Source organism: Cetorhinus maximus, chromosome 11, assembly GCF_964194155.1.
Source record: "Cetorhinus maximus chromosome 11, sCetMax3.hap1.1, whole genome shotgun sequence".
Taxonomy (NCBI): domain Eukaryota; kingdom Metazoa; phylum Chordata; class Chondrichthyes; order Lamniformes; family Cetorhinidae; genus Cetorhinus; species Cetorhinus maximus.
This window is the reverse complement of record NC_135889.1, coordinates 56,208,138-56,233,444: the sequence shown is the minus strand read 5'-3', so window position 1 is coordinate 56,233,444 and position 25,307 is coordinate 56,208,138. Positions and strand designations below refer to the sequence as shown.

The 25,307-nt window shown below is 45.2% G+C and overlaps 1 protein-coding gene across 1 annotated transcript in view; it reads left to right on the top strand.

Annotated features, from left to right (window-relative positions):
* Positions 1 to 10,344: 10,344 nt before the first annotated feature.
* The window catches only part of pjvk (pejvakin), a 32,368-nt gene continuing 17,405 nt past the window's right edge, over positions 10,345 to 25,307 (top strand). The window contains exon 1 of the mRNA XM_078551358.1: positions 10,345 to 10,552. Coding sequence (XP_078407484.1) covers positions 10,345 to 10,552 — 208 coding nt within the window. The remainder of the gene's footprint in view (positions 10,553 to 25,307) is intronic.

Here is a 25,307-nt window from a genome sequence, read left to right as displayed (position 1 = left end):
TTCCCAGGTTTAACCCTGTCACCCTTCTTGAATAATGGTACCACATTAGCTGTCCTCTGGCATCTCTATTGTGGACAGAGAGGATTTGAAAATTAATGTCAGGGCCCTTGCAATCTCTTCCCTTGCATCCCATAGCCTGGGATACATCTCATCTGGATCTGGGGGTTTGCTCACTTTTAAGCCCACTAAAACCGCTGATACCTCCTCCCTCTCAATGCTAATTTGTTCAAGTATATCACAGTCCCCCTCCCAATTTCTATACCTACATCATCCTTCTCTATAGTGAATACAGATACAAAGTACTCATTTAAAACCTCACCTATATCTTCCGGTTCCTTACGCAGATTGCCATTTTGGTCCCTAATGGGCCCTACTCTTTCCCTGGTTATCCTCTTGCACCTAATATACTCATAAACCGCCTTTGGATTTTCCTTTATTTTACTTGCTAGTGCTTTTTCATGCCCCCTCTTCGCTCTCCTAATTTCTTTTTTAAGTAACCCCTTGCACTTTCTATACTCCTCTAGGGCTTCTGCTGTTTTGAGCCCTTGGTATCTACCATAAGCTTCCCTTTTTCCTTATCCAATCCTGTACATTCCTCAATATTCAGGGTTCTTTGGACCTGTTGGTCCCACCCTTAACCTTTACGGGAACATGTGTACCCTGCATTCTCTCTATTTCCTTCTTGAATGTCTCCCACTGCTCTGATGTAGATTTTCCTACAAGTAGTTGCTCCCAGTCCACTTTGGCCAGATCCTGTCTTATCATATTAAAATTGGCCTTCTCCCTATTCAGAACCTTTATTTCCGGTCCGTCTTTGTCCTTTTCCATAACTACGTTAAGTCTTACTGAGTTATGTTCACTATCGCTGAAATGCTCCCCAACTGATGCTTCATTCCCTAAAACTAGGTCCAGCACTGCCCCCTTTCTTGTAGGACATTCTACATGCTGGCCTAAAAAGCTCTCCTGGATACATTTTAAGAATTCTGCCCCCTCTGAGCCTTTCACACTTTGTCCATCCCAGTTAATAATGGGGAAGTTGAAATCCCCTACTATTATTACCCTATCATTTTTACACTTCTCTGAGATTCACCTACATATCTACCCTTCTATCCCTCCCTTTTGTTTGTTTTCGTTTTGTTTGTTTGGGGGTCTATAGTACACTCCCAGCAATGTGATTGCCCCCTTTTGGTTTATAAGTTCTACCCATATGGCCTTCTAAGATTTCATCCCTCCTTTATTGCAGTAATTGACTCCTTGGTCAATATTGCGACACCACCTCCTCCCATACGCACCCACCAACCCCACTGAACTGAAGATTCTGTGCTCCGGAATATTGAGCTGTCAGTCCTGCCCCTCTCTCAACTATGTCACCGTGATAACAATGATATCATATCCCCATGTGTTAATCAACACCCTCAACTCATCTGCCTTACTCGCAAGCCTCCTTGCATTAAAATAAATGCCTTTCAGCCATGCATGCTCCCTTGTGCCTTAACTTGACTATATATGCTCTGTCTTCCAGACTGACTTGGTTTTTCTCTATACTTGTCTATACATCACCCCTACTATACTTTCACTCTGTATTCCATCCCCCTGCCAAATTAGTTTAAACCCCCACCAACAGCACTAGCAAAACCAGCTCCCCCTGCCACAAGGATGTTTCTCCCATTCTGGTTCAGGTGCAGCCCGTCAGACTTGTGCAGGTCCCACCTTCCCCAGAAACAGACCCAGTGATCCAGGGATCTAAAGCCCTCCCTCCTGCCATGCTTCTACAGCCACGTATTCATCCTCTCTGTCCACCTATTCCTACACTCATTAGCACGTGGCACCAGGTGTAATCCAGAGATTACAACCTTTTGAGGTCCTGCTTTTTAATCTGCTACCTAGCTCCCTAAATTCTTGTTGCAGGACCTCATGCCTCTCTCTGCCTATGTCATTGGTACCAATGTGAACCACAATCTCTGACTGTTCATCCTCCCACTTCAGAATGCCCTGCAGCTGTTCAGTGACATCCTTGACCCTGGCCCCAGGGAGGCAACACACCATCCTGGAGTCATATCTGCGGCTGCAGAAGTGCCTGTTTGCACCCCTCACTATTGAGTCTCCTACCACTATTGCTGTTCCTCTCTTTCTCCTCCCCACCCCACCTTGTGCAGCTGGGCTCTGGCTGCACTCCCCAGAGAAACCATCACTCTCACCATTTTCCAACACACAAAAACTGTTCTTCAGTGAGATGCACTCTGGGGCTTTCCTGACTACCTGCCTGCCTCCCTTCTTCCGACTGATGGTCACCCATTCCTTCTCTTGACCGCACTTCATTTAGCTGTGGGATGGACTACATCTAAAAATATGCTATCCACGTAACTCTCAGCCTCGCAAATGCACTGCTGTGCCTCCAGCCAACGCTCAAGCTCTGAAACCTGGCCCTCAAGCTGGTCAAACCGGTGGTACTTCCTGCAGATATGGTCACCCAGACTACCAGGAGCATCTAAGACTTCCCACGTTCTGAAGTCCCACACAGGACTGAGCTCCCCTGCCATATCTTTAGCAAAAATACTTACCCTAAATTTAACCAAGTAGAAAATTATTTTTGTTTCTTTTTTAAAAAAATGCTAGAACTCTTACCTTTCCTTAATGTAGCTTTAAAGTGGAGAAAAACAACTTACCCACTACCTACCAATCAGCTCTCTGCTTTGCGCTGACGTCACTTTCGTCAGCCTTTTTGAATTCAGGTGGGGTTCTCGTAGGGGTTAGCTGCTGCTCCGACTGGCTTGATCTGGGCCTCAACCCTCAGGCTTATATTGAGAAGTTCCGCTGGCACCATTCACCCTCAGGTTTGCTGTACTCCGCTCCCACTGCTGCTCCGACTGGCTCCATGTGCAGTCAAAACATGCTCGGGCATGGGACCTACTGAAGCTGTACTGTGTATAAATGTATGTTATTGTAACTGATATTTTGAGAGATTCTGCAGCTTTAAACCATTCTTCTGCGTGCCTGTAGTAAAAAAATACCTTTCTCTGACCAACTCTGAGTGGCATTTGTCCCACAACACAGGCATCCTTACAATCCTGCAGAAAAGGGGTTCAACACTCCATGCCTCCACAAGAGCAACTGTAGAGAGGATTATGAGCCTTCTGAAAATGAGATTTTGTCACCTTGACCAATCTGCAGGAGCCTTGCATTACGCAACAGTTCGAGTGTCAAAGATCATTGTGCAGAGAGCAGCACATTACAATCTGGGTCTGTTGAGGGAAAGGACATTGAGGATGAGGACATGGAGACATGTCAGGCAATGTCAGATGAAGAGTCTAACCTGGACACTGAGGAGCACCATGGCAATGTAAAACAACATGATGGCCAACATATTCTGGGTGCAAGGGAGGCCCTGATCATGAAGTGATTCCACTAAGATTTCACATGCCTCTCCCATACAGCTGAGGGGAGGTGCCACATAACCTCTACCCAGCCCTGCATAACACCTAAATAATGCATTCTGAGCTCTTGCCTCTGCACACATTTATCACAATGGTCTCTGAATTTTGTTATGGAGATGTCAGTGTATTGCAGCCTTTAATAAATAAACCTGCAATCCAATCATTTGCATCCGCCAAACAGAGAAAATTAACAATTTAACAAAGAGCAGATGAACAACACCAAACTCAGTTTACACGTGTAACACCTGTGATGGCCCTTGCGTACCTAAAGTGTTTTTAATTCTTTTCTGAGTGCTGCACGTGGTGTTCCTCCAACACTATCAGCTGCACTGGAGGCAGGCTGCTGACTCTGATGCCCCATTGGCCTGATGACTTTGACAGATGTCCTCTGGCCGTGAAGGCCCAGGCATTCTGAGTGACACCTACCTGGTGGCAGGAGCCTCCTCTGTCACTGTGGCATCCTGAAGTGCTGGTGTCATTGGCAAAGTGGGGAAGGAGAAGCTGTCACCATCAGGAGCACTCTAAGAGGAGCCCCGAGATATAGACAGCTGCCGCTCATCTGTCAACGTGAGGTCCATATAGCTGTCCTTTCTTAGCAGAAATGAACCAAGACCTGGCTGGTGCACCAGGTACCTTGTCCATCTCTCGCACTGGCAATGCCTAGCCGACATGTCATTGGCAATGCGGGGACTTGCAGGTTCAAACATATGCCCAGAAAGCCCTGATTGAGCTGCTGAGTGTGGCTCTCCATGAGAATTGCCAACTTCTCAATGGAGGAAGCCACACTTTCCAAAGAGAGGGTGGGTGATCACTGGGCTCACAGCCTGGATGGACTCCACTGTCTATGGAAGCTCCGCCAGATTTTTATATATCTCCCATTGTACACCCAATATCTGCTGCCTCACAGATGACTCCAGAGGATCGTCATCCAAACCCATGACCACTACCATCTAAAAGGACAAGGACAGCGGACACATAGGAACAGCACCACCTGGAAGATCCCCTCTAAGCTACTCACCAACCTGACCTTGAAATATATCGCTGTTCCTTCGCTGTCACTGGGTCAAAATCCTGGAACTCCCCAACAGCACTGTGGATGTACCTACACCACATGGACAGCAGCAGTTCAAGAAGGTGGCTTACTATCACCTTCTGAAGGGCAATTAGGGTTGGGCAATAAATGTTGGCCTAGCCAGTGATGCCCAAGTCCCATAATTTTTTTAAAAATTCAGTCTGCCAAGGGTGCAGGATCTTTTTGGTTTCCCAAATTCTGAGAGTTAGAGGCTTGAACTGGCAGCTGCTCAGGCGGTTTTGCAGTGCTCAAACTAGTAGGTGCAACCATTCGAGTCCATGTGCACAAACAAACCTACCAAGTTCCTAGTATCTGAGCTGGTACTAGGTGTGGAACAAGGATGGGACAGTGCACACTCTTATATTTGCTCATCTTCCTTGGAGGCAAATGGCTGTCCCTCAGGGTAGAAGTCTGCTCGGGCCACCAAATGACTTGGTGAGGAATAAGACAGATGAGTAGCAGGGACAAAGGGTAACATTTGTTTAATCTCAAACAGCAATGCAATATATGATGCAGCATGCAGATGTGGTAATCTTCATTCATTGCATTTCAAACCCATCCCAGACCCTGCTCCTGACAGACTTCCTCGACCCCTTGCTGAGAGAGAACCATCATGAAACTCATCACCCCCAGAAGTGACCCCAGCCTCTTCACGGCTAACCAATATGGCTTCCTGTTGACTTATCAGATCCAGGATGTCCTCCTCCATCTTGGTGAACACTGTCAAGTTTGGGACACCCCCAACTGTCATTGACCTCTCTTGGGCACTGTAGGCCCACTTCTCTTGCAGAAACAACGGAAGATTGAGCTTCAATTCTAGTTGGCTCAACACCTCCGGTAGGGACCCTTCTCTTTCAGGCCCTTCTGCACTGCGCTGCATATGGCCCTTATACGTGAACAACTCAGCTACTATACCCCAGCCCCCTCGAGCATTGCACGGTACTGAGTGCTCAGTTAGCATTGAGTGCAAACAGGGAACATACATCCACTTTCCTGATGACCTACTACCACATGCTCCATATGCAAACACCCCCATACTGTCATGACCACATTGTCAGTGTGGCTCATCATTCACTCTTGCAGGTCACAGAAAGTCATTCACACTTTCCCTGCAATGCAGCCGAGTATTATGTACAACCCCACAAGTACTGACCATCTCTGCCACCTCAATTCAGGCTTTCCTTGTCAGATAGGGAAATCTCCTCTTGCCATCCCGTGGGAGGAGAACCTCCTGCCTTTCACTGACAGCCTGGAGGAGGGTCCGCAGGGAGTCATCCAAGAACCATGGGGTCATCCAAGAACCGTGGGGCCATGTGTGCACGCTCCTGTGCCATTTCTGGGCCAGGAAGTTATTGTCTCAACAGCAACAGGAACTGGCATCCCCTCTCAGTAGCACCAAGAACTGAACACTACCCTCAGTGGCACCTAGAACCGGAAAACCCTTTTTCACCAGGGAAACACATTGCCAGCCGGCCTTTAAATCCCCATTGACAGCCTCTCCTGGTCCTACGCCCACTTCCATCCACAGCCTGAAGGCCCATGCTGGGCCATTCGGTCGGCCTGCTTCCCTGGCCCTTAATTGGCCAATCAGCACATGGTGGCTGTGGGTTTCCTTGACCAGGTAGGATCAGAAATTGCTCATGCCCACACTGCCTACTCGCCACACGTTAAATTCTGCCCTATGTGTTAACGTGAAGCTGTCCAAGGGTAAGATGTGACATGGCCAGTTTTACAATGAAACTCACTTCACTCTGCCTAATAGTGTAATTTAATACTGATGTGGTGTCTTTGATGAACGGACCACAGGAGACTCAGGTACAGGTTACGATCGTTTATTCGAGCAATTACAAGGAGGGCGCCATCTGAATACAGCTTGAGACAGTACTCTGCTAAACTATATGTTCATCATATTTATACATTATTGGTCACATACAAGAACAGTTTCCAGATTTCGATCTTGTCAACATATAGGTTTACATTAAACTGACAAGTCTAGTGTTGTACAAGTACATGTATTGTATGTCCCTATTTGTTTCTCACCCATGCAGAGACCCCTCCCTCGTACCTAAACTAAGACCATCTGTTCTTTCCCTATCTGCTGTAAACAGGCTCAATCTTAATTGTTTTCCAACCTAAGGCTCCAGTCTGACTCCCAAAACACCCAATCTATCATATTTACATTCTTCTTCGTCCAATATGGCCTTGCCGATACTCACAAGCCCTGAGAATGTGCAAGGTTTAGATTTCTCTCTGTCCAGCCTGGCCTTTAACTGTTAACTGCTTAAGCAGACAGGTTTTGCCTGCCTGGATATTTTAAGTATTGATTCCCTTCAATGAGTTCTTACTGTATCCCTATACTGTATCCCTTTATTTCCCCCTAACAATACCAACTCCAGAAAAGCATGCTCTTGTCCATTAATGTGAATTTCTTTATTCTCACATCAGCCTTCCTAATCTTGGCAAGCCAACCCTTTCTCATCTTGCTCCCACTGTAAAATCAGACAAGCCAGAATTTCTAAAATGCATGTTATGACAGAAACTCAAACATGAAAAAAGATTATTGACATCAAGAACCCATGTGTTCATGGAATGGTAGCCTTGTCATAGTTTGTATAAATGCAGACTTTTAAAAAGTAGATAGATGCCTGTGCATGTCATCAGATGTTGAAGCTTTTATTGGGGTGTTGATTATGGTAAGCAACTGCCCTGACAGAAATAGCAGTTACCTAGATGACACATTTCACCATAAAAGAGTTAATTATTTCTGTTATCAGATATTATCTTAAAGGTCTTTACAACAAACAGCACAAGGCAGCAGTCGCCTTCACTCTCAAGTCATCCTTGGTTGTGAGATCTTTCATACCTGCTCAGATTGATTATTGGTGGTTATTGTCCAGACAACAGTAGTAGGCTTGAGGTGCCCCATGGTCTATTCCTGCTTCTATTTTATATGTCCTTACATGGTTACCAGTCTAAGCAAATCCCAGCAAATGTAATTTTGGATTGCAGCTAGCTGCACAGGATTTGGCTATCAGGAGTATGTCTTAATGTAATATAGAAGTAGCTTCAACTTAATCCTGAAATTTCATCCTAGCCTTTTAGGGTATTGCCATTTCAGATTAGTCATGCAGTTCAGTCTTTTAGAAGGATTACAAACTCTTGGATTGCCTTTGTTTCCATACAAACCTGCAATTTGTCAAGAAGACTTGAACTGCAGATAACAAGTGGGGAAAAGAGACATTAATATTTTGCAACAAAACACCTCTCATAAATTTTCAAGCATTTTGCAAATCCCCAACTGAAAATAAACAAGGCAAAATTAGAACATGTGATGTTTTATAAGATGATATGAACAATAGCCTTCTAAAGGGAAGAGGGATAAACCCAGCAACTACAGACCAATCAGTCTGACTTTTGGAGACAATAATCTGGAACACAATCAATTGGCGCTTGGAAACATGTAGGCTAATTCATGAAAACCTGTACTGATTTTTAATAGCAAATTATGTTTGACTAACTTGATCAAGTTGTTTGATAAAGTAATGTAGAGGGTTAATGAGGGTAGTGTTGCATATATGGACTTTCAAAAACCGTTTGATGAAGTCCCATGGATTCGTGAACAAAATTAAAGCCAATGGGATTAAAGAGACCATGGTAGCATGGATATGAAATTGGCTAAAGGACAGAAAACAGAGAGTAGTGGTGAATGGTTCTCTTTCAGACTGGAGGAGATTATATAATGGTGTTAAGTTTAGGACCACTGATAGTTTTGCTATATATTAATAACCTTGACTTGGGTATAAAGGGCATAATTTTAAAGTTTGCTTGTGACCTGAAAATCAGAAATTTTGTCAACAATGAGGAGAATAACAGTAGACTTCAGGGGGACATAGACTGGCGAAATAGACAAATTAAATTTAACACTGAGAAGTGTGAAGTCATTAATTTTAGTTGGAAGATTGAGGTGAGGCAATAAGGATTTAAAGTGAGACATGTGGGGATATGTATACAAATCTTCTAAATAGCAGGACAAGTTGAAAAAACTGCCAAATGGCATATGGAATCCTTGGCTTTATTAATAGGGGAATAATTTACCAAAGAAATGAACCTTCATAAAAACTGATCTGGCCTTAGCTGGAGTGTTGGTTTTGATTCTGGGCACACTTCAGGAAAGATACCAAGGCCTTAAAGAGGATGTAGAAGAGATTTACTGGAATGGTACCCCAGTTCAGGAACTTGAGTTACGTTGAGAGACAGGAGAAGCGGGGTTATTCAAAATCATGAATAGTTTAGATAGAATAAATAAGGAGAACTTGTTTTCTGTGGTAGAAGGGTCAATAACTAGAAGGGGGCATGAATTTAAGATAATAGGCAAAACATTGAGGCAACGTGAGGAAAAAAATGCATTGAGAATGCATTGCTTGAAAGGTTGTTTAAAGCAGATTCAGTAGTAACTTTCAAAAAAGTTATGGGATAAATACTTGATGGGACAAAGGGTTAGAGGGACAGAGCTGGGGAGTGGGATTAATTGGATGGCCCTACCAAAGCGTTGGCATGGGCACAATTGGTTAAATGACTTCCTCCTGTTGTTGTATCATTCAATGATTCTATATTGTCAGCCGCAGATCAGTTAGTGGCATCCTCATCTCTGAGTTTGAAGGTTACTGGTTCAAGTCATGAACACAAAAATCTAAGTTGACAGTACAGTGCGGTACTGAGGGAGTGCTGTACTGTCCAAGGTGCTGTCTTTTGGATGAGATCTTAAACCAAGGCCATGCCTACATCTCAGGGAAGTTAGCCCCAGCGTCCTGGCCAATATTTATCGCTCAATTAATATCACATTGCTGTTTGTGGGATCTTGCTGTGTGCAAATTGACTGCCACATTTCCTACATTACAACATTGACTACACTTCAAAAGTAACTCACTAGCTGTAAAATGCTTTGGGTTGTCCTGCGAAAGATGCTATATACACACACACGCACACACACATACACACACATGTGTCCCTTTGATTCTTGCTTTCTGTGGGTTACTTGCCATGATTAAGGAACCATCCAAACTGTTAAGCTTCAAAATTATTTTACTTCATTGTAATTCTGTAATTTTATTATGGCAAGTTATGATCGAGCTTCAGATAGCTTTAGAAGCTATCATTCTGGTGGCAGTTCATCCCTCAACCTTACTTGAAAATCATCAGTCCTCTTTTTGTTTTCCTCCCCATGTTTGGTGATCTTGCTTATTGCATCCTCCATTTTGTGTATTCCCAAATAAAAGTTGGCAAATCTCTGACCAAAAAGATTTGATTCAAAGATTTCTAATCCAGATCCAGGTACTTATTACCTTATTGCAACAATAATATCAGCAATATATGAAACAAATACATTCATATTTTGTTCTGAATTTTAGTACAGTATTTGTTTTCACACTTCCTAAATTAAAAAAATATTAATTGTGTTTTAAAGATACCTTGATATTTCAGCAATAACCAAATTATACACTTAAACCTATGTATAATTAAAATGATTTTTGGTTTGCTAATTCTCAAAATTATAATTAGATAATTACAATAAACTTGTGACTGCAATAGATATTGTCACAAACACCCCTATCAGGTTAACTGCTTGTTTATTATTCATAAACCTGAGCACAATAGACGTGCAAAAAGATACAGCACAGTCAAGGAGATGTTCCACTGAAATGGCTGACAATTTCAAAGTTACTATATTTCAGTTGTTTTTGATTCTGTGCAGTAGTTTGATTGTTTAGAATTCCAGAATCTAATCTCTCTTGGGTGAGACAACTGTAATAAACCAGATAAGGTTTTTGTTCGTAAGAAATGTTTGCTGCTGCTACAAAGAACTTTGTGAAGCAGGTTGGAGATACAGGCAGACTGAGACCTGTTCCTGGTCTGAGTGAGGCTGACCGATATCAGCCACTCAATCTAGTCACAAAGAGGAAAAAAAAATTCTGGAAAAGAAAGAAATACAGCTCTACACCATTCACTCTGAAGGACATTCTTGTTGGAGAAAAAGAGGTTTCTGCAGGTGATGTGTTTATTTTACTTATGGGAAATTTTTTTGACATTTTGCAGGAAACAGCATAATTACAATAAAATAAGTTTATGACTAAATGTACTGCTTAAACTCTACTCAGATTTCAAATGAAATTTGTGATTTTGTACTATGTTTGTGAGGTTGAATACCCAGTAACTAAGATACAAGGAAAAGCCATTTGGCCATCTTGCTTATTCTATAATTATTTTTTTGTCATGGTTATTTGGAAGGAAAATGGTGTGGTTGTTGAAGGCCAGTTATCTCGGGCCCAGGACATTGCTGCAGGAGTTCCTTAGGGCATTTTTCCCAACCATCATCATCAGTGACTTTCCCTCCAAATAATTGAGAAGTGAGGATGTTTACTCATAATCTGCACAATGTTCAGTACCATTTACAACTCCTCAGATACTGAAGCAGTCTGCGTCCCCATGCAGAAAGTCCTGGACAATATTCAGGCTTGGGCTAATATGTGGCATGAATGTCACTTGTCACTTAAGTGCCAGGCAGTGACCATCTCAAACAAGAGAGAAGCTAACCATCTTCCCTTGATATTCAATGGCATTAGCAGTGCTAAATCCCCCACCATCAATATCCTGGGGATTACAATTGATCAGAAACTTAACTGGATCAGCCATATAAATACTGTGGCTACAGGTCAGGGGCTGGGAATTCTGCAGCGAGTAACTTATCTCCTGATTCCCTGAATCCTGTCCACAATCTACAAGGTCTAAGTCAGGAATGTGATGGAAAACTCCATACTTGCCTGGATGAGTGCAGCTCCAGCAACACCCGAAGCTTGATACCATCCAGGATAAAGCTTGAACAACATCCCTTCCATCAGTTTAAACATTCACTCCCTCCACCACTGGTGCACATTCGCAGCAGTGCGTGCCATCTACAAGATGTACTGCAGCAACTCACAAAGGCTCCTTACCTTCCAAACCCCTGATTTCTACCACTGAAAAGGACAAAGACAGCAGATGCATGAGAACACCACCAAGTTCCTCTCCAAGTCACACACCATCCTTGCTTAATTGGAAATATGTCACCGTTCCATCACTGTTGTTAGAAATACTTAGTGCATAATTTATAAGTTTTAGAATATAACTTGAGGCTTTAGGAATTGAAGTTTAACTGTAGAGAACTGGGTTGAAACCTAATTTAAAACAGGTAAACAACCGATGTGAATGCAACTCCAACAAACCTGAGTTAATTACAATACAGGAATGGGTCATGTTTATCGAAAGGCTGGGCCATGTTGACTTAAGAGTTCAGAGTAGAATGGTAAGAGCCATAAAACAGCAGGTGCCGAAACTTAAACCATGGATGACCAATCTGTGGGCCTTTAGATGGAGACATGATGTCTGCAATCCTCGCAACAAGGGAGAGTCCAAACTGGCAGTTCGGATCAGTACTCTTATTTCCCAGTTTTTACTGTTTTGTCCCATTGGGTAAGGAATTTTAAATGAGGGATACTTAACCTAAAGGTATGTTTGAGGACATCCCAGAGCATACCACATCATCATGGAGATGGGTGGAGTTTAGGAAGATTCTCTGGTTTGAATTTATCCTGGTGTTTACTGAGAGAGTTTTAGTTACAACCTGTATTTTGTGTGGTGCAGCACACTGAGAGAAGGTAATCAAAGTAAATGGCAGATAATTAGGTTTGCAGATTAAGCAGAGAAAATGCTAACTTCATCATTCACCACATGGAATGCATGTATGGCTTAATCTCAGTTTGGACTACATGAGGGAACAGAAATTGGAAGATTTGTTCCAGCTTGCCACTAGTGAAAAAAATCACCTTGTGGCAAAAGAAAGCAACCATCAGATTAGCTTGGAAGTATTGAGAAGGCAACCAAAACAAGCGATTGAAGTATCCACAGTCAAGAGTTGGTAAATGAAAGTTTTACCTCTGAGAATAGCTGAAACAAGGAGAATAAAGGTAGTTTCCAGAGGACTGTGGCATTATGGGCGGTCCCTACAGAAATAATAACTTTAAGATTGATGTGTTCAATAAGGAAAAGGTTTGGGGAAAGTAAGGAGTAAAACTGAATGCATAGCATACACAGTCATAACTTAGTGTTAAGATACTTACTTCGTTTAATTCTTTTAATACAGAAAAGTTTGTGTTTGTTGGAAAATCTGGAACCTTCCGGAGTAGTTCTGTTGATTATATTAGTGAGTGTTGGGATTTCTCTTTAAATGTGAACAATCCCTAACAGGATTGTAACACTGTCGCCAGGTTGAAGACCTGAAATTCCCCTCCCTAAGAGCACTGTGGCTGTAGCTACACCACATGGACAGCAGCAGTTCAAGAAGGCAGCTCAGCAACATCTTCTGAAGGGCAATGATGTGATGTGCAATAAATCCTCGTCTTGCCAGTGACACTCATATCGCATGAACCAATAATTTTTTTTAAAATTGCCATTCTTCGATTTATCGGCCATGAAATAGGATCTCATTGCACTTCATTTCCAGACAGAAATTGGGGATATGGAGGCCCAATTTAGGGGTTGACTTTCTACCCTTGAAATGCATCAGAAACACGTTTGATGTCATATTTGTTTGGGCACCCAAGGGGTCTGAGCCTAGGATATATGAATAAAGAATTTAGTGCCTGTTTTAGAACCCATTTCTAATATCAGTCAAGAATTTGGGGCAGCTTGCACTACATAAGATCCAACTGGGTCTCCAGTTCTGCAGTGATCTAGCTGGTTCATGTGCTTGAGGCCACTCAAGAATAAATATGTTTTTTGCTTTAAAATTTTTTTAAACTTACCTTAATGTGGAGACAGTAGGAGCAGGAGTGCACAACAATGTTGCCAGCTCTCGCTTGGTCTCCTCCCAATCATAACCTCCCTCCCAGGTCTTATCAAAGGACCATTGCCTGACATTCATCCTCACTTCAACAGTGTATCTCCTGGGCATTTGTGGTGGGCGGCCAAAGCTTGCTGGACTTATTAAAGTAAGACTCAAGTTTATCGAGCCTTGGGCCTACTTATTCTAACAGGGTTGAACTAATTTCCATTCATCTTGTTTTAGTCTATGGCTGGAATCTAATGCAAGTGACAGGGATCTCAGTCATTGGCTGAAGAGCTGGCAAGAGCCCCTGCATTGTCTCTTTCTGGGAAGGTTGACTACAAATTGTGCCATTCGAGCATTTGACAGGCCAGTAGCAGGCCTTTCCCCAGGATCAAGGACCGTGGGGTGGAAATCCCACCGACCAAGACCAGCTGGCCAATCAGGGGCCTGCAGCTGTATTGAACAGCAGAGCCGCCAGGGAAGGTGTGACTGCTGCAGGTACAACACACTCACCCAAGTCCTCGGATTGTCATTGGATCCCAGGCCACAGGTAAGGAATGGAGGGGGGCTGCGGGGTAGAGCGAAAGGCACCAAGAGCAAGCGGATGGCTTTGAGCGGGCGACTCCCCATCTTTCCCCACTTCCCAATGCTAGGTTCCTCAATCAGGCACTGTGCCTTTGAACAAGGTCACCCCCCCGCCCCCTCCACCTCATTGGACCCACAAGCAACCCTGCACGAGTTTTTGTTTTTATTTATTCTTTCACTGGATGTGGACATCGCTGGCTAGGGCAACATTTATTGCCTGTCCCTAAATGTCCTTAAAGGTGGTAGTGAGCTGCCTTCTTGAATCCCTGCAGTCCATGCGGTGTATGTACACCCACAGTGCTGTTAGGGAGAGAATTCCAGGATTTTGACCCAGCGACAATGGAGGAATATGAGATATTTCCAAGTCAAGATGGTATATTGTTTGAGGGGGGCTTGCAGGTGGTAGTGTTCCCATGCATCTGCTGCCCTTGTCCTTCTAGGTGGTAAAGGTTGTGGATTTGGCACGTGCTGTCGAAGGAGCCTTGGTGAGTTGCTGCAGTGCATCTTGTAGATGGTACACACTGCTGCCACTGTGTATTGGTGCTGGAGAGAGTGAATGTTTAAGGTGCTGGATGGGGTGCCAGTCAAGTGGCTGCTTTGTCCTGGATGATGTTGAGTTTCTTGGGTGTTGTTGGAGCTGCACTCATCCAGGCAAGTGGAGAGTATTCCATCACACTCCTGATTTGTGCCTTGTAGATTGTGGACAGATTTGGGGAGTCAGGAGATGAGTTACTTGCTGCAAAATTCCCAGCCTCTGACTTGCTCTTGTGGCCACAGTATTTATATGGCTGGTCCAGTTCAGTTTCTGGTCAATGGTAATCCTCAGGATGTTGATAGTGAGGGATTCAGTGATGGTAATGCCTCTGTATATCAAGAGAGGCGGTTCAATTCTCTCTTGTTGGAGATGGTCATTGCCTGGCACTTGAATGGCTCAAATGTTACTTGCCACTTATCAGCCCAAAATTGAATGTTGTCCAGGTCTTGCTGCATATGCACACTGACTGTTTCAGTAATGTGAGGAATTGTTAATGATGCTGAATATTGTGCAATCATCAATGAAGATCTTCACTTCTCACCACAAGGTCATTGATGAAGCAGCTGAAGATGGTTGAGACTAGGACACTACCCAGAGGAACTCCTGCAGTGATGTCCCAGAACTGAGATGATTGACCTCCAACAATTACAACCATCTTCTTTTTGTGCTAGGTATGACTCCAACCAGTGGAGAGTATTCCCGCTGATTCCCATTGACACCAGTAATACTAGGGCTCCTTGATGCCACACTTGGTCAAATGCTGCCTTGATGTCAAAGGCAATCACTCTCACCTCACCCCTTGAGTTTAGCTCTTTTGTCCATGTTTGGAGAAAGGCTGTAATGAGATCAGGAGCTGAGCGGCCCTGGGGAGAACCCAAATTGAGCATCAGTGAGCAGACTATTGCTGTGTAAGCGCCACTTGATAACACTGCTGACGACCCCTTCCATCACTTTGCTGATGATCGAGAGTAGACTGATGGGTGGTAATTGGCTGGATTAGATTTGTCCTGCTTTTTGTGGACAGGACATACTGAGGCAATTTTCCACATTGCCAGGTTGATTCCAGTGTTGTAGCTGTATTGGAACAGCTTGGCTAGGGACGTGGCTAGTTCTGGAGTACAAGTCTTCATTATTATTGCCGGTATGTTGTCAGAGCTCATAAACTTTGCAGTATCCAATGCCTTCAGCCATTTCTTGATATCAAGTGGAGTGAATCAAATTGGCTGAAGATTGGCATCTGTGATGTTGGGGACCTCAGGAGGAGGCCAAGACAGATCATCAACACGGCACTTCTGGTTGAAGATGGTTGTGAATGCTTCTGCCTTGTCTTGTGCACTGATGTGCTGGGTTCCTCCATCATTGAGGATGAAGATATTTGTGCAGCCTCCTCCAGTGTGTTGTTTAATTGTCCACCATCACCATGCATGACTGGATGTGGCAGGACTGCACAGCTTAGATCCGATCTGTTGGTTATGGGATCACTTAGCTCTGTCTATTGCTTGCTGCTTATGCTCTTTGGCACGCAAGTGGTCCTATGTTATAGCTTCACCAGGTTAACACCTCATTTTCAGGTATGCCTAGTGCTGTTCCAAGCATGCTCTCCTGCACTCTTCTTTGAACCAGGGTCGATCCCCTGGCTTGATGCTAATGACAGAGTGGGGGATATGCTAGGCTATAAGGGTACACATTGTAGTTGAATACAATTCTGCTGCTGGTGGACCAAGCACCTCATGAATGCCCAGTTTTGATCTGCGAGATCTGTTCGAAATCTATCCCATTTAGTAATGTGGTAGTGCCAGTATCCTCAAGTGAACATGGGACTTCACCTTCACAAGAACTGTGTGTTGGTCACTCCTACTGGTACTATCATGGACAGGTGCATCTGCGACAGGTAGATTGGTGAAGACAAGGTCAAGTAGCTTTTTCCCTCTTGTTGGTCCCCTCACGACCTGCCGCAGACCACTGGGACACCACCATCACTATCCCTGGATATCTCGTGTCTGGGACATTGTCTGTAAGGTATGATTCCGTGAGTATGTCAGGCTGTTGCTTGACTAGTCACAATTTTGGCACAAAGGTCAGGTGTTAGTAAAGAAGACCTTGCAGGGTTGACAGGGTTGGGTGATTGTCATGAAAATATAATAATTCTCATAATATTATTGTGCTTTATTGTAAAAGTGGGTTAATAGTGGGGTTTGGATTAGTTTCTCTCTGTGTATGTGTGTGTGGGGGGATTTAATTGAATTGGAGACAGCTGGTCTGGAGGCCTTGACTCATCAAAAGAGAAGCTAGGTTAGAAATGCTAAATACGTAAATATGGCTGAAGTTTTAGAATGTGAGGTGTGAAGAACATTTGTATTTTTAGATAAATTAGGTTAGTTTGAAATTCAAAGAGATGGTAAGATGTTACACCTAGCCATAAGAAACTAAGCCAAACAGTGTATTTATTTTTCCCGAAGGTTGCTGATAATATAAATCTTTTCATCATACTAATTTTATGAGAAAAGTAAAGTTGCAAAATATGAGAATAGTGGAATTTGCATTAAAAGGGAGAAACATGTATAAAGGAGGTGAGGTTGTGCGTAATGGAGAAGACATTCTAAGATCTAACATAAGTGTGAAAAGCCTCCAGCCTCTGTACATCAAGTTGCTGTCTCAGGAACCGAAACTAAGAAAGCTCACTTGGAGTATCACTGTCCAGGGTATTGTGTGCTTTGCCTGGGTCTGTTTAAATCTATTTGGTTTTACTGTTGCATTAACGGAAGTGTAATTGGGAGCCAGAATAATTAGGGAATTTAGGAGTTGTTATAGTAGTAATTTGTAGACCAATGTATGTGCTAAAAATCTTTTCTTCTATTAATAAATGTTTAGTTTAGTTTTGTAAAAATCCTCTAAGTCTTGATTCACTTGTTACAACTGAATTCAAGGCACGCATCTCAAAATAAAATGCAAATTGCAAATCAGTTGTGGCAACTGTTTCAAGTTTCCCTCTGGGACTTGAGCAGCTCAGCATTTACCATCCGCTGTGCCATAACAGTAAACCAATGTCGTTTCTGGTGCCTAGGTCGAAGCCAGGCAGTTCATCCTGTTTCATCCCTTATCGACTTTTCTGTAAGATTGATTCAACTGAGTGGCTTGTTAGGCTATTTGAGAGAGAATTTAAGAGTCAATCACATTACGATGGGTCTGGAGTTAAATATAGGCCAGATCAGGTAAGGACAGCAGATTACATTCCCTGAGAGACATTAGTGTACCAGATGGTTCTTTAGGACTATCAACAATGGTTACATGATCACCATTTGAAGGGAGGGGCGAGTGCGGGAGGGAGGGGTGAGCGTGGGAGGGAAGGTTAAGGGGCAAGTGCGGGAGGGAAGGGCGAGGGGTGTGTGCGGAAGGGAGGGGCATGTGCAGAAGGGAAGGGTGAGGGGCGTGTGTGGAAGGGAGGGGCGTGTGCGGGAGGGTGAGGCGTGGGGGTATGTGCGGGGGGAGCGGCAAGGGTTGAAGGCGGGAGGGAGGGGCATGGGTTGAGTGCAGGAGGGAGGGGCAAGGGTCGAGTGTGGGAGGGAGGCGAAGGGTCGAGTGCGGGAGGGTGGAGCGAGTGCGGGAGGGAGGGGTGAGTGTGAGAGGGAGTGTCAAGTGCAGGAAGGATGGGGGATGGAGAGGGAGGGAGTGTTGGAGAGAGGGAGGGAGGGAGGGGCATGGGTGGGGGGTGAGGGCGGGAGGGGGAGGGAGGGAGGGAGGAGAGGGGCAAAAGCGGGAGGGGCGAGTGTGGCAGCGATGGGTAAGTGTGTGTGTGTTTGTCTTACTTGCAGTCTCAGGATTCCTACTCACCCTCACCCCCACACACCATCACCAGTCTCGCCACCTTCCTATCTTCCTGATTAAATGGCACTTCCCAACCACGGTCTCCATGGGGGAGGGTGCAAGATTCCAGCCAATGTCTCTACTCCTGTACAATATGTTACATTTTGTTATGGAAACCTATGCAAAATTCTCTGTTAAAAGTTTTTTATTTGGGTACCATTTTGTGAATAATTTGTTGGCTCATGATTTCTTTTATATCCCAGGCTTTATGTTTCATTGTAGCAACATTACAGTGAAGGCTTTTTACTAAGATAAAAGCAAAAAATTGCGGATGCTGGAAATCCAAAACAAAAATAAAAATACCTGGAAAAACTCTGCAGGTCTGGCAGCATCTGCGGAGAGGAACACAGTTAACATTTCGAGTCCGAATGACCCTTCAACAGAACTAAGTAAAAATAGAAAAGAGGTGAAATATAAGCTGGTTTAAGGTGGGGGGGCGGTTAGAGCTGGATAGAGGGCCAGTGATAGGTGGAGATAGCCAAAAGATGTCATAGGCAAAAGGATAAAGAGGTGTTGAAGGAATGTGCTAATTAAGGGTAGAAAGCAGGACAAGCAAGGTACAGATAGCCCTAGTGGGGTTGGGGTGAGGTGAAGGGAAGGGATCGAAATAGGCTAAAAGGTAGAAATAAAACAATGGATGGAAACACATTTAAAAATAATGGAAATGGGTGGGAAAAGAAAAATCTATATAAATTATTGGAAAAAAAGGGGGGGGGATTGGAAAGGGGGTGGGGATGGAGGAGATAGTTCATGATCTAAAATTGTTGAACTCAATATTCAGTCCGGAAGGCTGTAAAGTGCCTAGTCGGAAGATGAGGTGCTGTTCCTCCAGTTTGCATTGAGCTTCACTGGAACAATGCAGCAGGCCAAGGACGGACATGTGGGCATGAGAACAGGGTGGAGTGTTGAAATGGCAAGCGACAGGGAGGTCTGGGTCATGCTTGCAGACAGACCGAACGTGTTCTGCAAAGCGGTCACCCAGTCTGCGTTTGGTCTCTCCAATGTAGAGGAAACCGCATTGGGAGCAATGAACGCAGTGGACTAAATTGAGGGAAGTGCAAGTGAAATGCTGCTTCACTTGAAAGGAGTGTTTGGGCCCTTGGACGGTGAGGAGAGGGGAAGTAAAGGGGCAGGTGATGCACCTTCTGCGGTTGCATGGAAAGGTGCTGTGGGAGGGGGTTGAGGTGTAGGGGGTAATGGAGGAGTGGACCAGGGTGTCCCGGAGGGAACGATCCCTGCGGAATGCTGCCAAGGCGGGTGAAGGGAAGATGTGTTTGGTAGTTGGATCATGCTGGAGTTGGCGGAAATGGCAGAGGATGATCCTTTGAATGCAGAGGCTGGTGGGATGATAAATGAGGACAAGGGGGACCCTATCATGTTTCTGGGAGGGAGAGGAAGGAGTGAGGTCGGATGCGCGGGAGATGGGCCGGACACCGTGGGTGGAAAACCTTGGTTAAGGAAGAAGGAAGACATGTCAGAGGAACTGTTTTTGAAAGTGGCATCATCAGAACAGATGCGACGGAGGCGAAGGAACAGAAGGAATGGGATGGAGTCCTTACAGGAAACGGGGTGTGAGGAGCTGTAGTCGAGGTAGCTGTGGGAGTCAGTAGGCTTGTAAAGAATATTGGTGGACAGTCTACCACCAGAAATTGAGACAGACAGGTCAAGGAAGGGAAGGGAAGTGTCAGAGATGGACCATGTGAAAATGATGGAGGGGTGGAAATTGGAAGCAAAATTAATAAATTTTTCCAGGTCCAGACAAGAGCATGAAGCAGCACCGAAGCAATCATCGATGTACCGGAGAAAGAGTTGTGGGAGGGGGCCAAAGTAGGACTGGAACAAGGAATATCCCACATACCCCATAAAGAGACAGGCATAACTGGGGCCCATGCGGATACCCATAGCCACACCTTTTATTTGGAGGAAGTGAGAGGAGTTTAAGGAGAAATTGTTCAGTGTGAGAACAAGTTCAGCCAGGCGGAGGAGAGTAGTGGTGGATGGGGATTGTTCGGGCCTCTGTTCGAGGAAGAAGCGGAGAGCCATCAGACCATCCCGGTAGGGGATGGAGATGTAGAGGGATTAGATGTCCATGGTGAACAGGAGGCGGTTGGGGCCAGGGAACTGGAAATTGTTGATATGATGTAGGGTGTCAGAGGAATCACGGATGTAGGTGGGAAGGGACTAGACAAGGGGAGAGAGAATGGAGTCAAGTTAGCAAGTAATGAGTTCCATGGGGCAGGAACAGGCTGACACGATCGGTCTGCCGGGACAGTCTTGTTTGTGGGTTTTGAGTAGGAGCAGGCCGTCCGAGGTTGGGAGACTATCAGTTTGGAAGCTGTGGAAGGAAGATTTCCAGAGGAGATGAGGTCAGTAACAGTCCTGGAAACAATGGCTTGATGGTGGGTTCATGGTCCAGGGGGAGGTAGGAGGAAGTGTCTGCAAGTTGGCACTCAGCCTCTGCGAGGTAGAGGTCAGTGCGCCAGACAATAACAGCACCACCCTTGTCAGCAAGTTTGATGACAATGTCAGGCTTGGACCTGAGAGAACGGAGTGCAGTAGGTTCAGAGGGAGACAGGTTAGAGTGGGTGAGAGGAGCATAGAATTGAGACGACGAATGTCACGCCGACAGTTCTCAATGAAAAGATCAAGAGAAGGTAAGAATCCAGAGGGAGGGGTCCAGGTGGAGGGAGAATATTGGAGGCAGGTAAAAGGATCCGTTGAATGGGGAGAGGACTCCTGCCCAAAGAAGTGAGAACGGAGTCAAAGGCAGCGGCAGAAGAGTTCAGCATCGTGCTGAGCCCGAAATTCATTGAGATGAAGGCATAAGGGTATGAAACTAGTCCTTAACTGAGCACTGAACGTTCAGCGTCGGAGAGGGGAAGGTCAGTGGGGTATGGTGAATACACGGCTGGGGCTAGGATTGGAAGATGGGTTGGGGACGGAGGGACAGGCAGGGGTGGAGGGTCCTGGATGGGCATTGGTGTCAATGAGTTGTTGGAGCTTGCGTTCCTTAGCACTTGAAAGAAAGAGACAAAGTTTCTTGTTGAGGCGTCGGATGAGACAAAGAATAAAATGAAACTGGGGACACGCGCAGCTTAGAAATAGGGTGCGGTGGTGCTACTGGAGGGAGAGGTCGAGTGTGTTCATATGGCGGTGCATGGCACTGAGTGTGGATCTCAGAATGCGACGGGAACAGCAGTCCGAGAAACGTTTTATATCCCGGAGATACCTGTAATCCTGGGTGGGTTCGAAACATGAGGGATGGAACTTCAGTTGAAATCCACGTGGGGTAAGTCGGAGACGGAGACAGTCACTGAGGAAGGAAATATGGCTGCGAAAGCGGGTTTTAGTAAACACCTTGTCAAACGCCAGGAGAGAAATGGAAAGCAATGAAGGTGAACAAGGCAAAAGAGATATACGGAAATCCTGTCGGAGAGCAGAGCAATACTTCTTCAAGGTAAGCATTCCTGGAAGAGAAGTGACAATCATTTAAACACTAAGATAAAAGCAAAAAACTGCGGATGCTGGAAATCCAAAACAAAAATAAAAATACCTGGAAAAACTCAGCAGGGTTGGCGGCATCTGCGGAGAGGAGCACAGTTAACGTTTCGAGTCTGTATGACTCTTCAACAGAACTAAGTAAAAATAGAAAAGAGGTGAAATATAAGCTGGTTTAAGGTGGGGGTTAGAACTGGATAGAGGGCCAGTGATACATGGAGATAGCCAAAAGATGTCATAGAGACAAAAGGACGAAGAGGTGTTATCTAAGGAATGTGCTAATTAAGGGTAGAAAGCAGGACAAGCAAGGTACCGATAGCCCTGGTGGGGGTGGGGTGGGGTGAAGGGAAGGGATCGAAATAGGCTAAAAGGTAGAGATAAAACAATGGATGGAAATACATTTAAAAATAATGGAAATAGGTGGGAAAAGAAAAATCTATATAAATTGGAAAAAAAGGGGGGGATCGGAAAGGGGGTGGGGCTCAATTTCGGGCTCGGCACGATGCTGAACTCTTCTTCCGCTGCCTTCGTCTCCGTGCTCAGTTCTTTGGGCAGGAGTCCTCTCCCCGTTCAATGGATCCTTTTAGCCGCCTCCAATATTCTCCCTCCACCTGGACCCCTCCCTCTGGATTCTTACCTTCTCTTGATCTTTTCATTGAGAACTGTCGGTGTGACATTAGTCGTCTCAATTCTATGCTCCTCTCACCCACTCTAACCTGTCTCCCTCTGAACCTACTGCACTCCGTTCTCTCAGGTCCAAGCCTGACATTGTCATTAAACTTGCTGACAAGGGTGGTGCTGTTATTGTCTGGCGCACTGACCTCTACCTCGCAGAGGCTGAGTGCCAACTTGCAGACACTTCCTCCTACCTCCCCCTGGACCATGAACCCACCATCAAGCCATTGTTTCCAGGACTGTTACTGACCTCATCTCCTCTGGAAATCTTCCTTCCACAGCTTCCAACCTGATAGTCTCCCAACCTCGGACGGCCCGCTTCTACCTCCTACCCAAAACCCACAAACAGGACTGTCCCGGCAGACTGATCGTGTCAGCCTGTTCCTGCCCCACGGAACTCATTTCTTGCTAACTTGACTCCATTCTCTCTCCCCTTGTCTAGTCCCTTCCCACCTACATCCGTGATTCCTCTGACACCCTACATCATATCAACAATTTCCAGTTCCCTGGCCCCAACCGCCTCCTCTTCACCATGGACGTCCAATCCCTCTACACCTCCATCCCCCACCGGGATGGTCTGATGGCTCTCCGCTTCTTCCTCGAACAGAGGCCCGAACAATCCCCATCCACCACTACTCTCCTCCGTCTGGCTGAATTTGTTCTCACACTGAACAATTTCTCCTTAAACTCCTCTCACTTCCTCCAAATAAAAGGTGTGGCTATGGGTACCCGCATGGGCCCCAGTTATGCCTGTCTCTTTATGGGGTATGTGGAACATTCCTTGTTCCAGTCCTACTCTGGCCCCCTCCCACAACTCTTTCTCCGGTACATCGATGGTTGCTTCGGTGCTGCTTCATGCTCTCGTCTGGACCTGGAAAATTTATTAATTTTGCTTCCAATTTCCACCCCTCCATCATTTTCACATGGTCCATCTCTGACACTTCCCTTCCCTTCCTTGACCTGTCTGTCTCAATTTCTGGTGGTAGACTGTCCACCAATATTCTTTACAAGCCTACTGACTCCCACAGCTACCTCGACTACAGCTCCTCACACCCCGCTTCCTGTAAGGACTCCATCCCATTCCCTCTGTTCCTTCGCCTCCGTTGCATCTGTTCTGATGATGCCACTTTCAAAAACAGTTCCTCTGACATGTCTTCCTTCTTCCTTAACCGAGGTTTTCCACCCACGGTGGTTGACAGGGCCCTCAACTTTGTCCGGCCCATCTCCCGTGCATCTGCCCTCACACCTTCCTCTCCATCCCAGAACCATGATAGGGTCCCCCTTGTCCTCACTTATCGCCCCACCAGCCTCCGCATTCAAAGGATCATCCTCCGCCATTTCCGCCAACTCCAGCATGATGCCACCACCAAACACATCTTCCCTTCACCCCCCTTGGCAGCATTCCATGGGGATCGTTCCCGCCGGGACACCCTGGTCCACTCCTCCATCACCCCCTTCACCTCAACCCCCACCCACGGCACCTTCCCATGCAACCGCAGAAGGTGCAACACCTGCCCCTTTACTTCCCCTCTCCTCACCGTCCAAGGGCCCAAACACTCCTTTCAAGTGAAACAGCATTTCACTTGCACTTCCCTCAATTTAGTCTACTGCATTCATTGCTCCCAATGCGGTTTCCTCTACATTGGAGAGACCAAATGCAGACTGGGTGACTGCTTTGCAGAACACATTCAGTCTGTCCGCAAGCATGACCCAGACCTCCCTGTCGCTTGCCATTTCAACTCCCCACCCTGCTCTCATACCCACATGTCCGTCCTTGGCCTGCTGCATTGTTCCAGTGAAGCTCAACGCAAACTGGAGGAGCAGCACCTCATCTTCCGACTAGGCACTTTACAGCCTTCCGGACTGAATATTGAGTTCAACAATTTTAGATCATGAACTATCTCCTCCATCCCCACCTCCTTTCCAATTCCCCCCCCTTTTTTTCCAATAATTTATATAGATTTTTCTTTTCCCACCTATTTCCATTATTTTTAAATGTATTTCCATCCATTGTTTTATCTCTACCTTTCAGCCTATTTCGATCCCTTCCCTTCACCCCACCCCACCCCCACTAGGGCTATCTGTACCTTGCTTGTCCTGCTTTCTACCCTTAATTAGCACATTCCTTAGATAATATCACCACCTTCAACACCTCTTTGTCCTTTTGTCTATGACATCTTTTGGCTATCTCCACCTATCACTGGCCCTCTATCCAGCTCTAACCCCCGTGTTAAACCAGCTTATATTTCACCTCTTTTCTATTTTTACTTAGTTCTGTTGAAGAGTCATACAGACTCGAAACGTTAACTGTGCTCCTCTCCGCAGATGCTGCCAGACCTGCTGAGTTTTTCCAGGTATTTTTATTTTTGTTAAGGTTTTTTTACTAGTTGCTTATCATTTTTAGAATTTAATTGTTGTAAGCTGTTGTGTATGATTTGGTAGGTCTCATGAAGAGGTTCTGAGTCTAGAATAGTTTAACAGTAAGAGTTTATTAACTACTAGTAACTACATACAAATATACTGTATAAGGTCTAAGCTAGGAGCTGTCTCCATGCTGCCTCTACACACGTGTATGTCCAGTACAAACAAAAAGCTAAAAGCTACTGCGGATGCTGGAAATCCAAAACAAAAACAGAATTACCTGGAAAAACTCAGCAGGTCTAGCAGCATCAGTGGAGAAGAAATCAGTTAACGTTTCGAGTCTTCATGACGCTTCGGCAGAACTGAGTATAGTTAGGAGAAAGGTGAAATATAAGTACAAGTCTGCCCTCTCGACTCGGATCG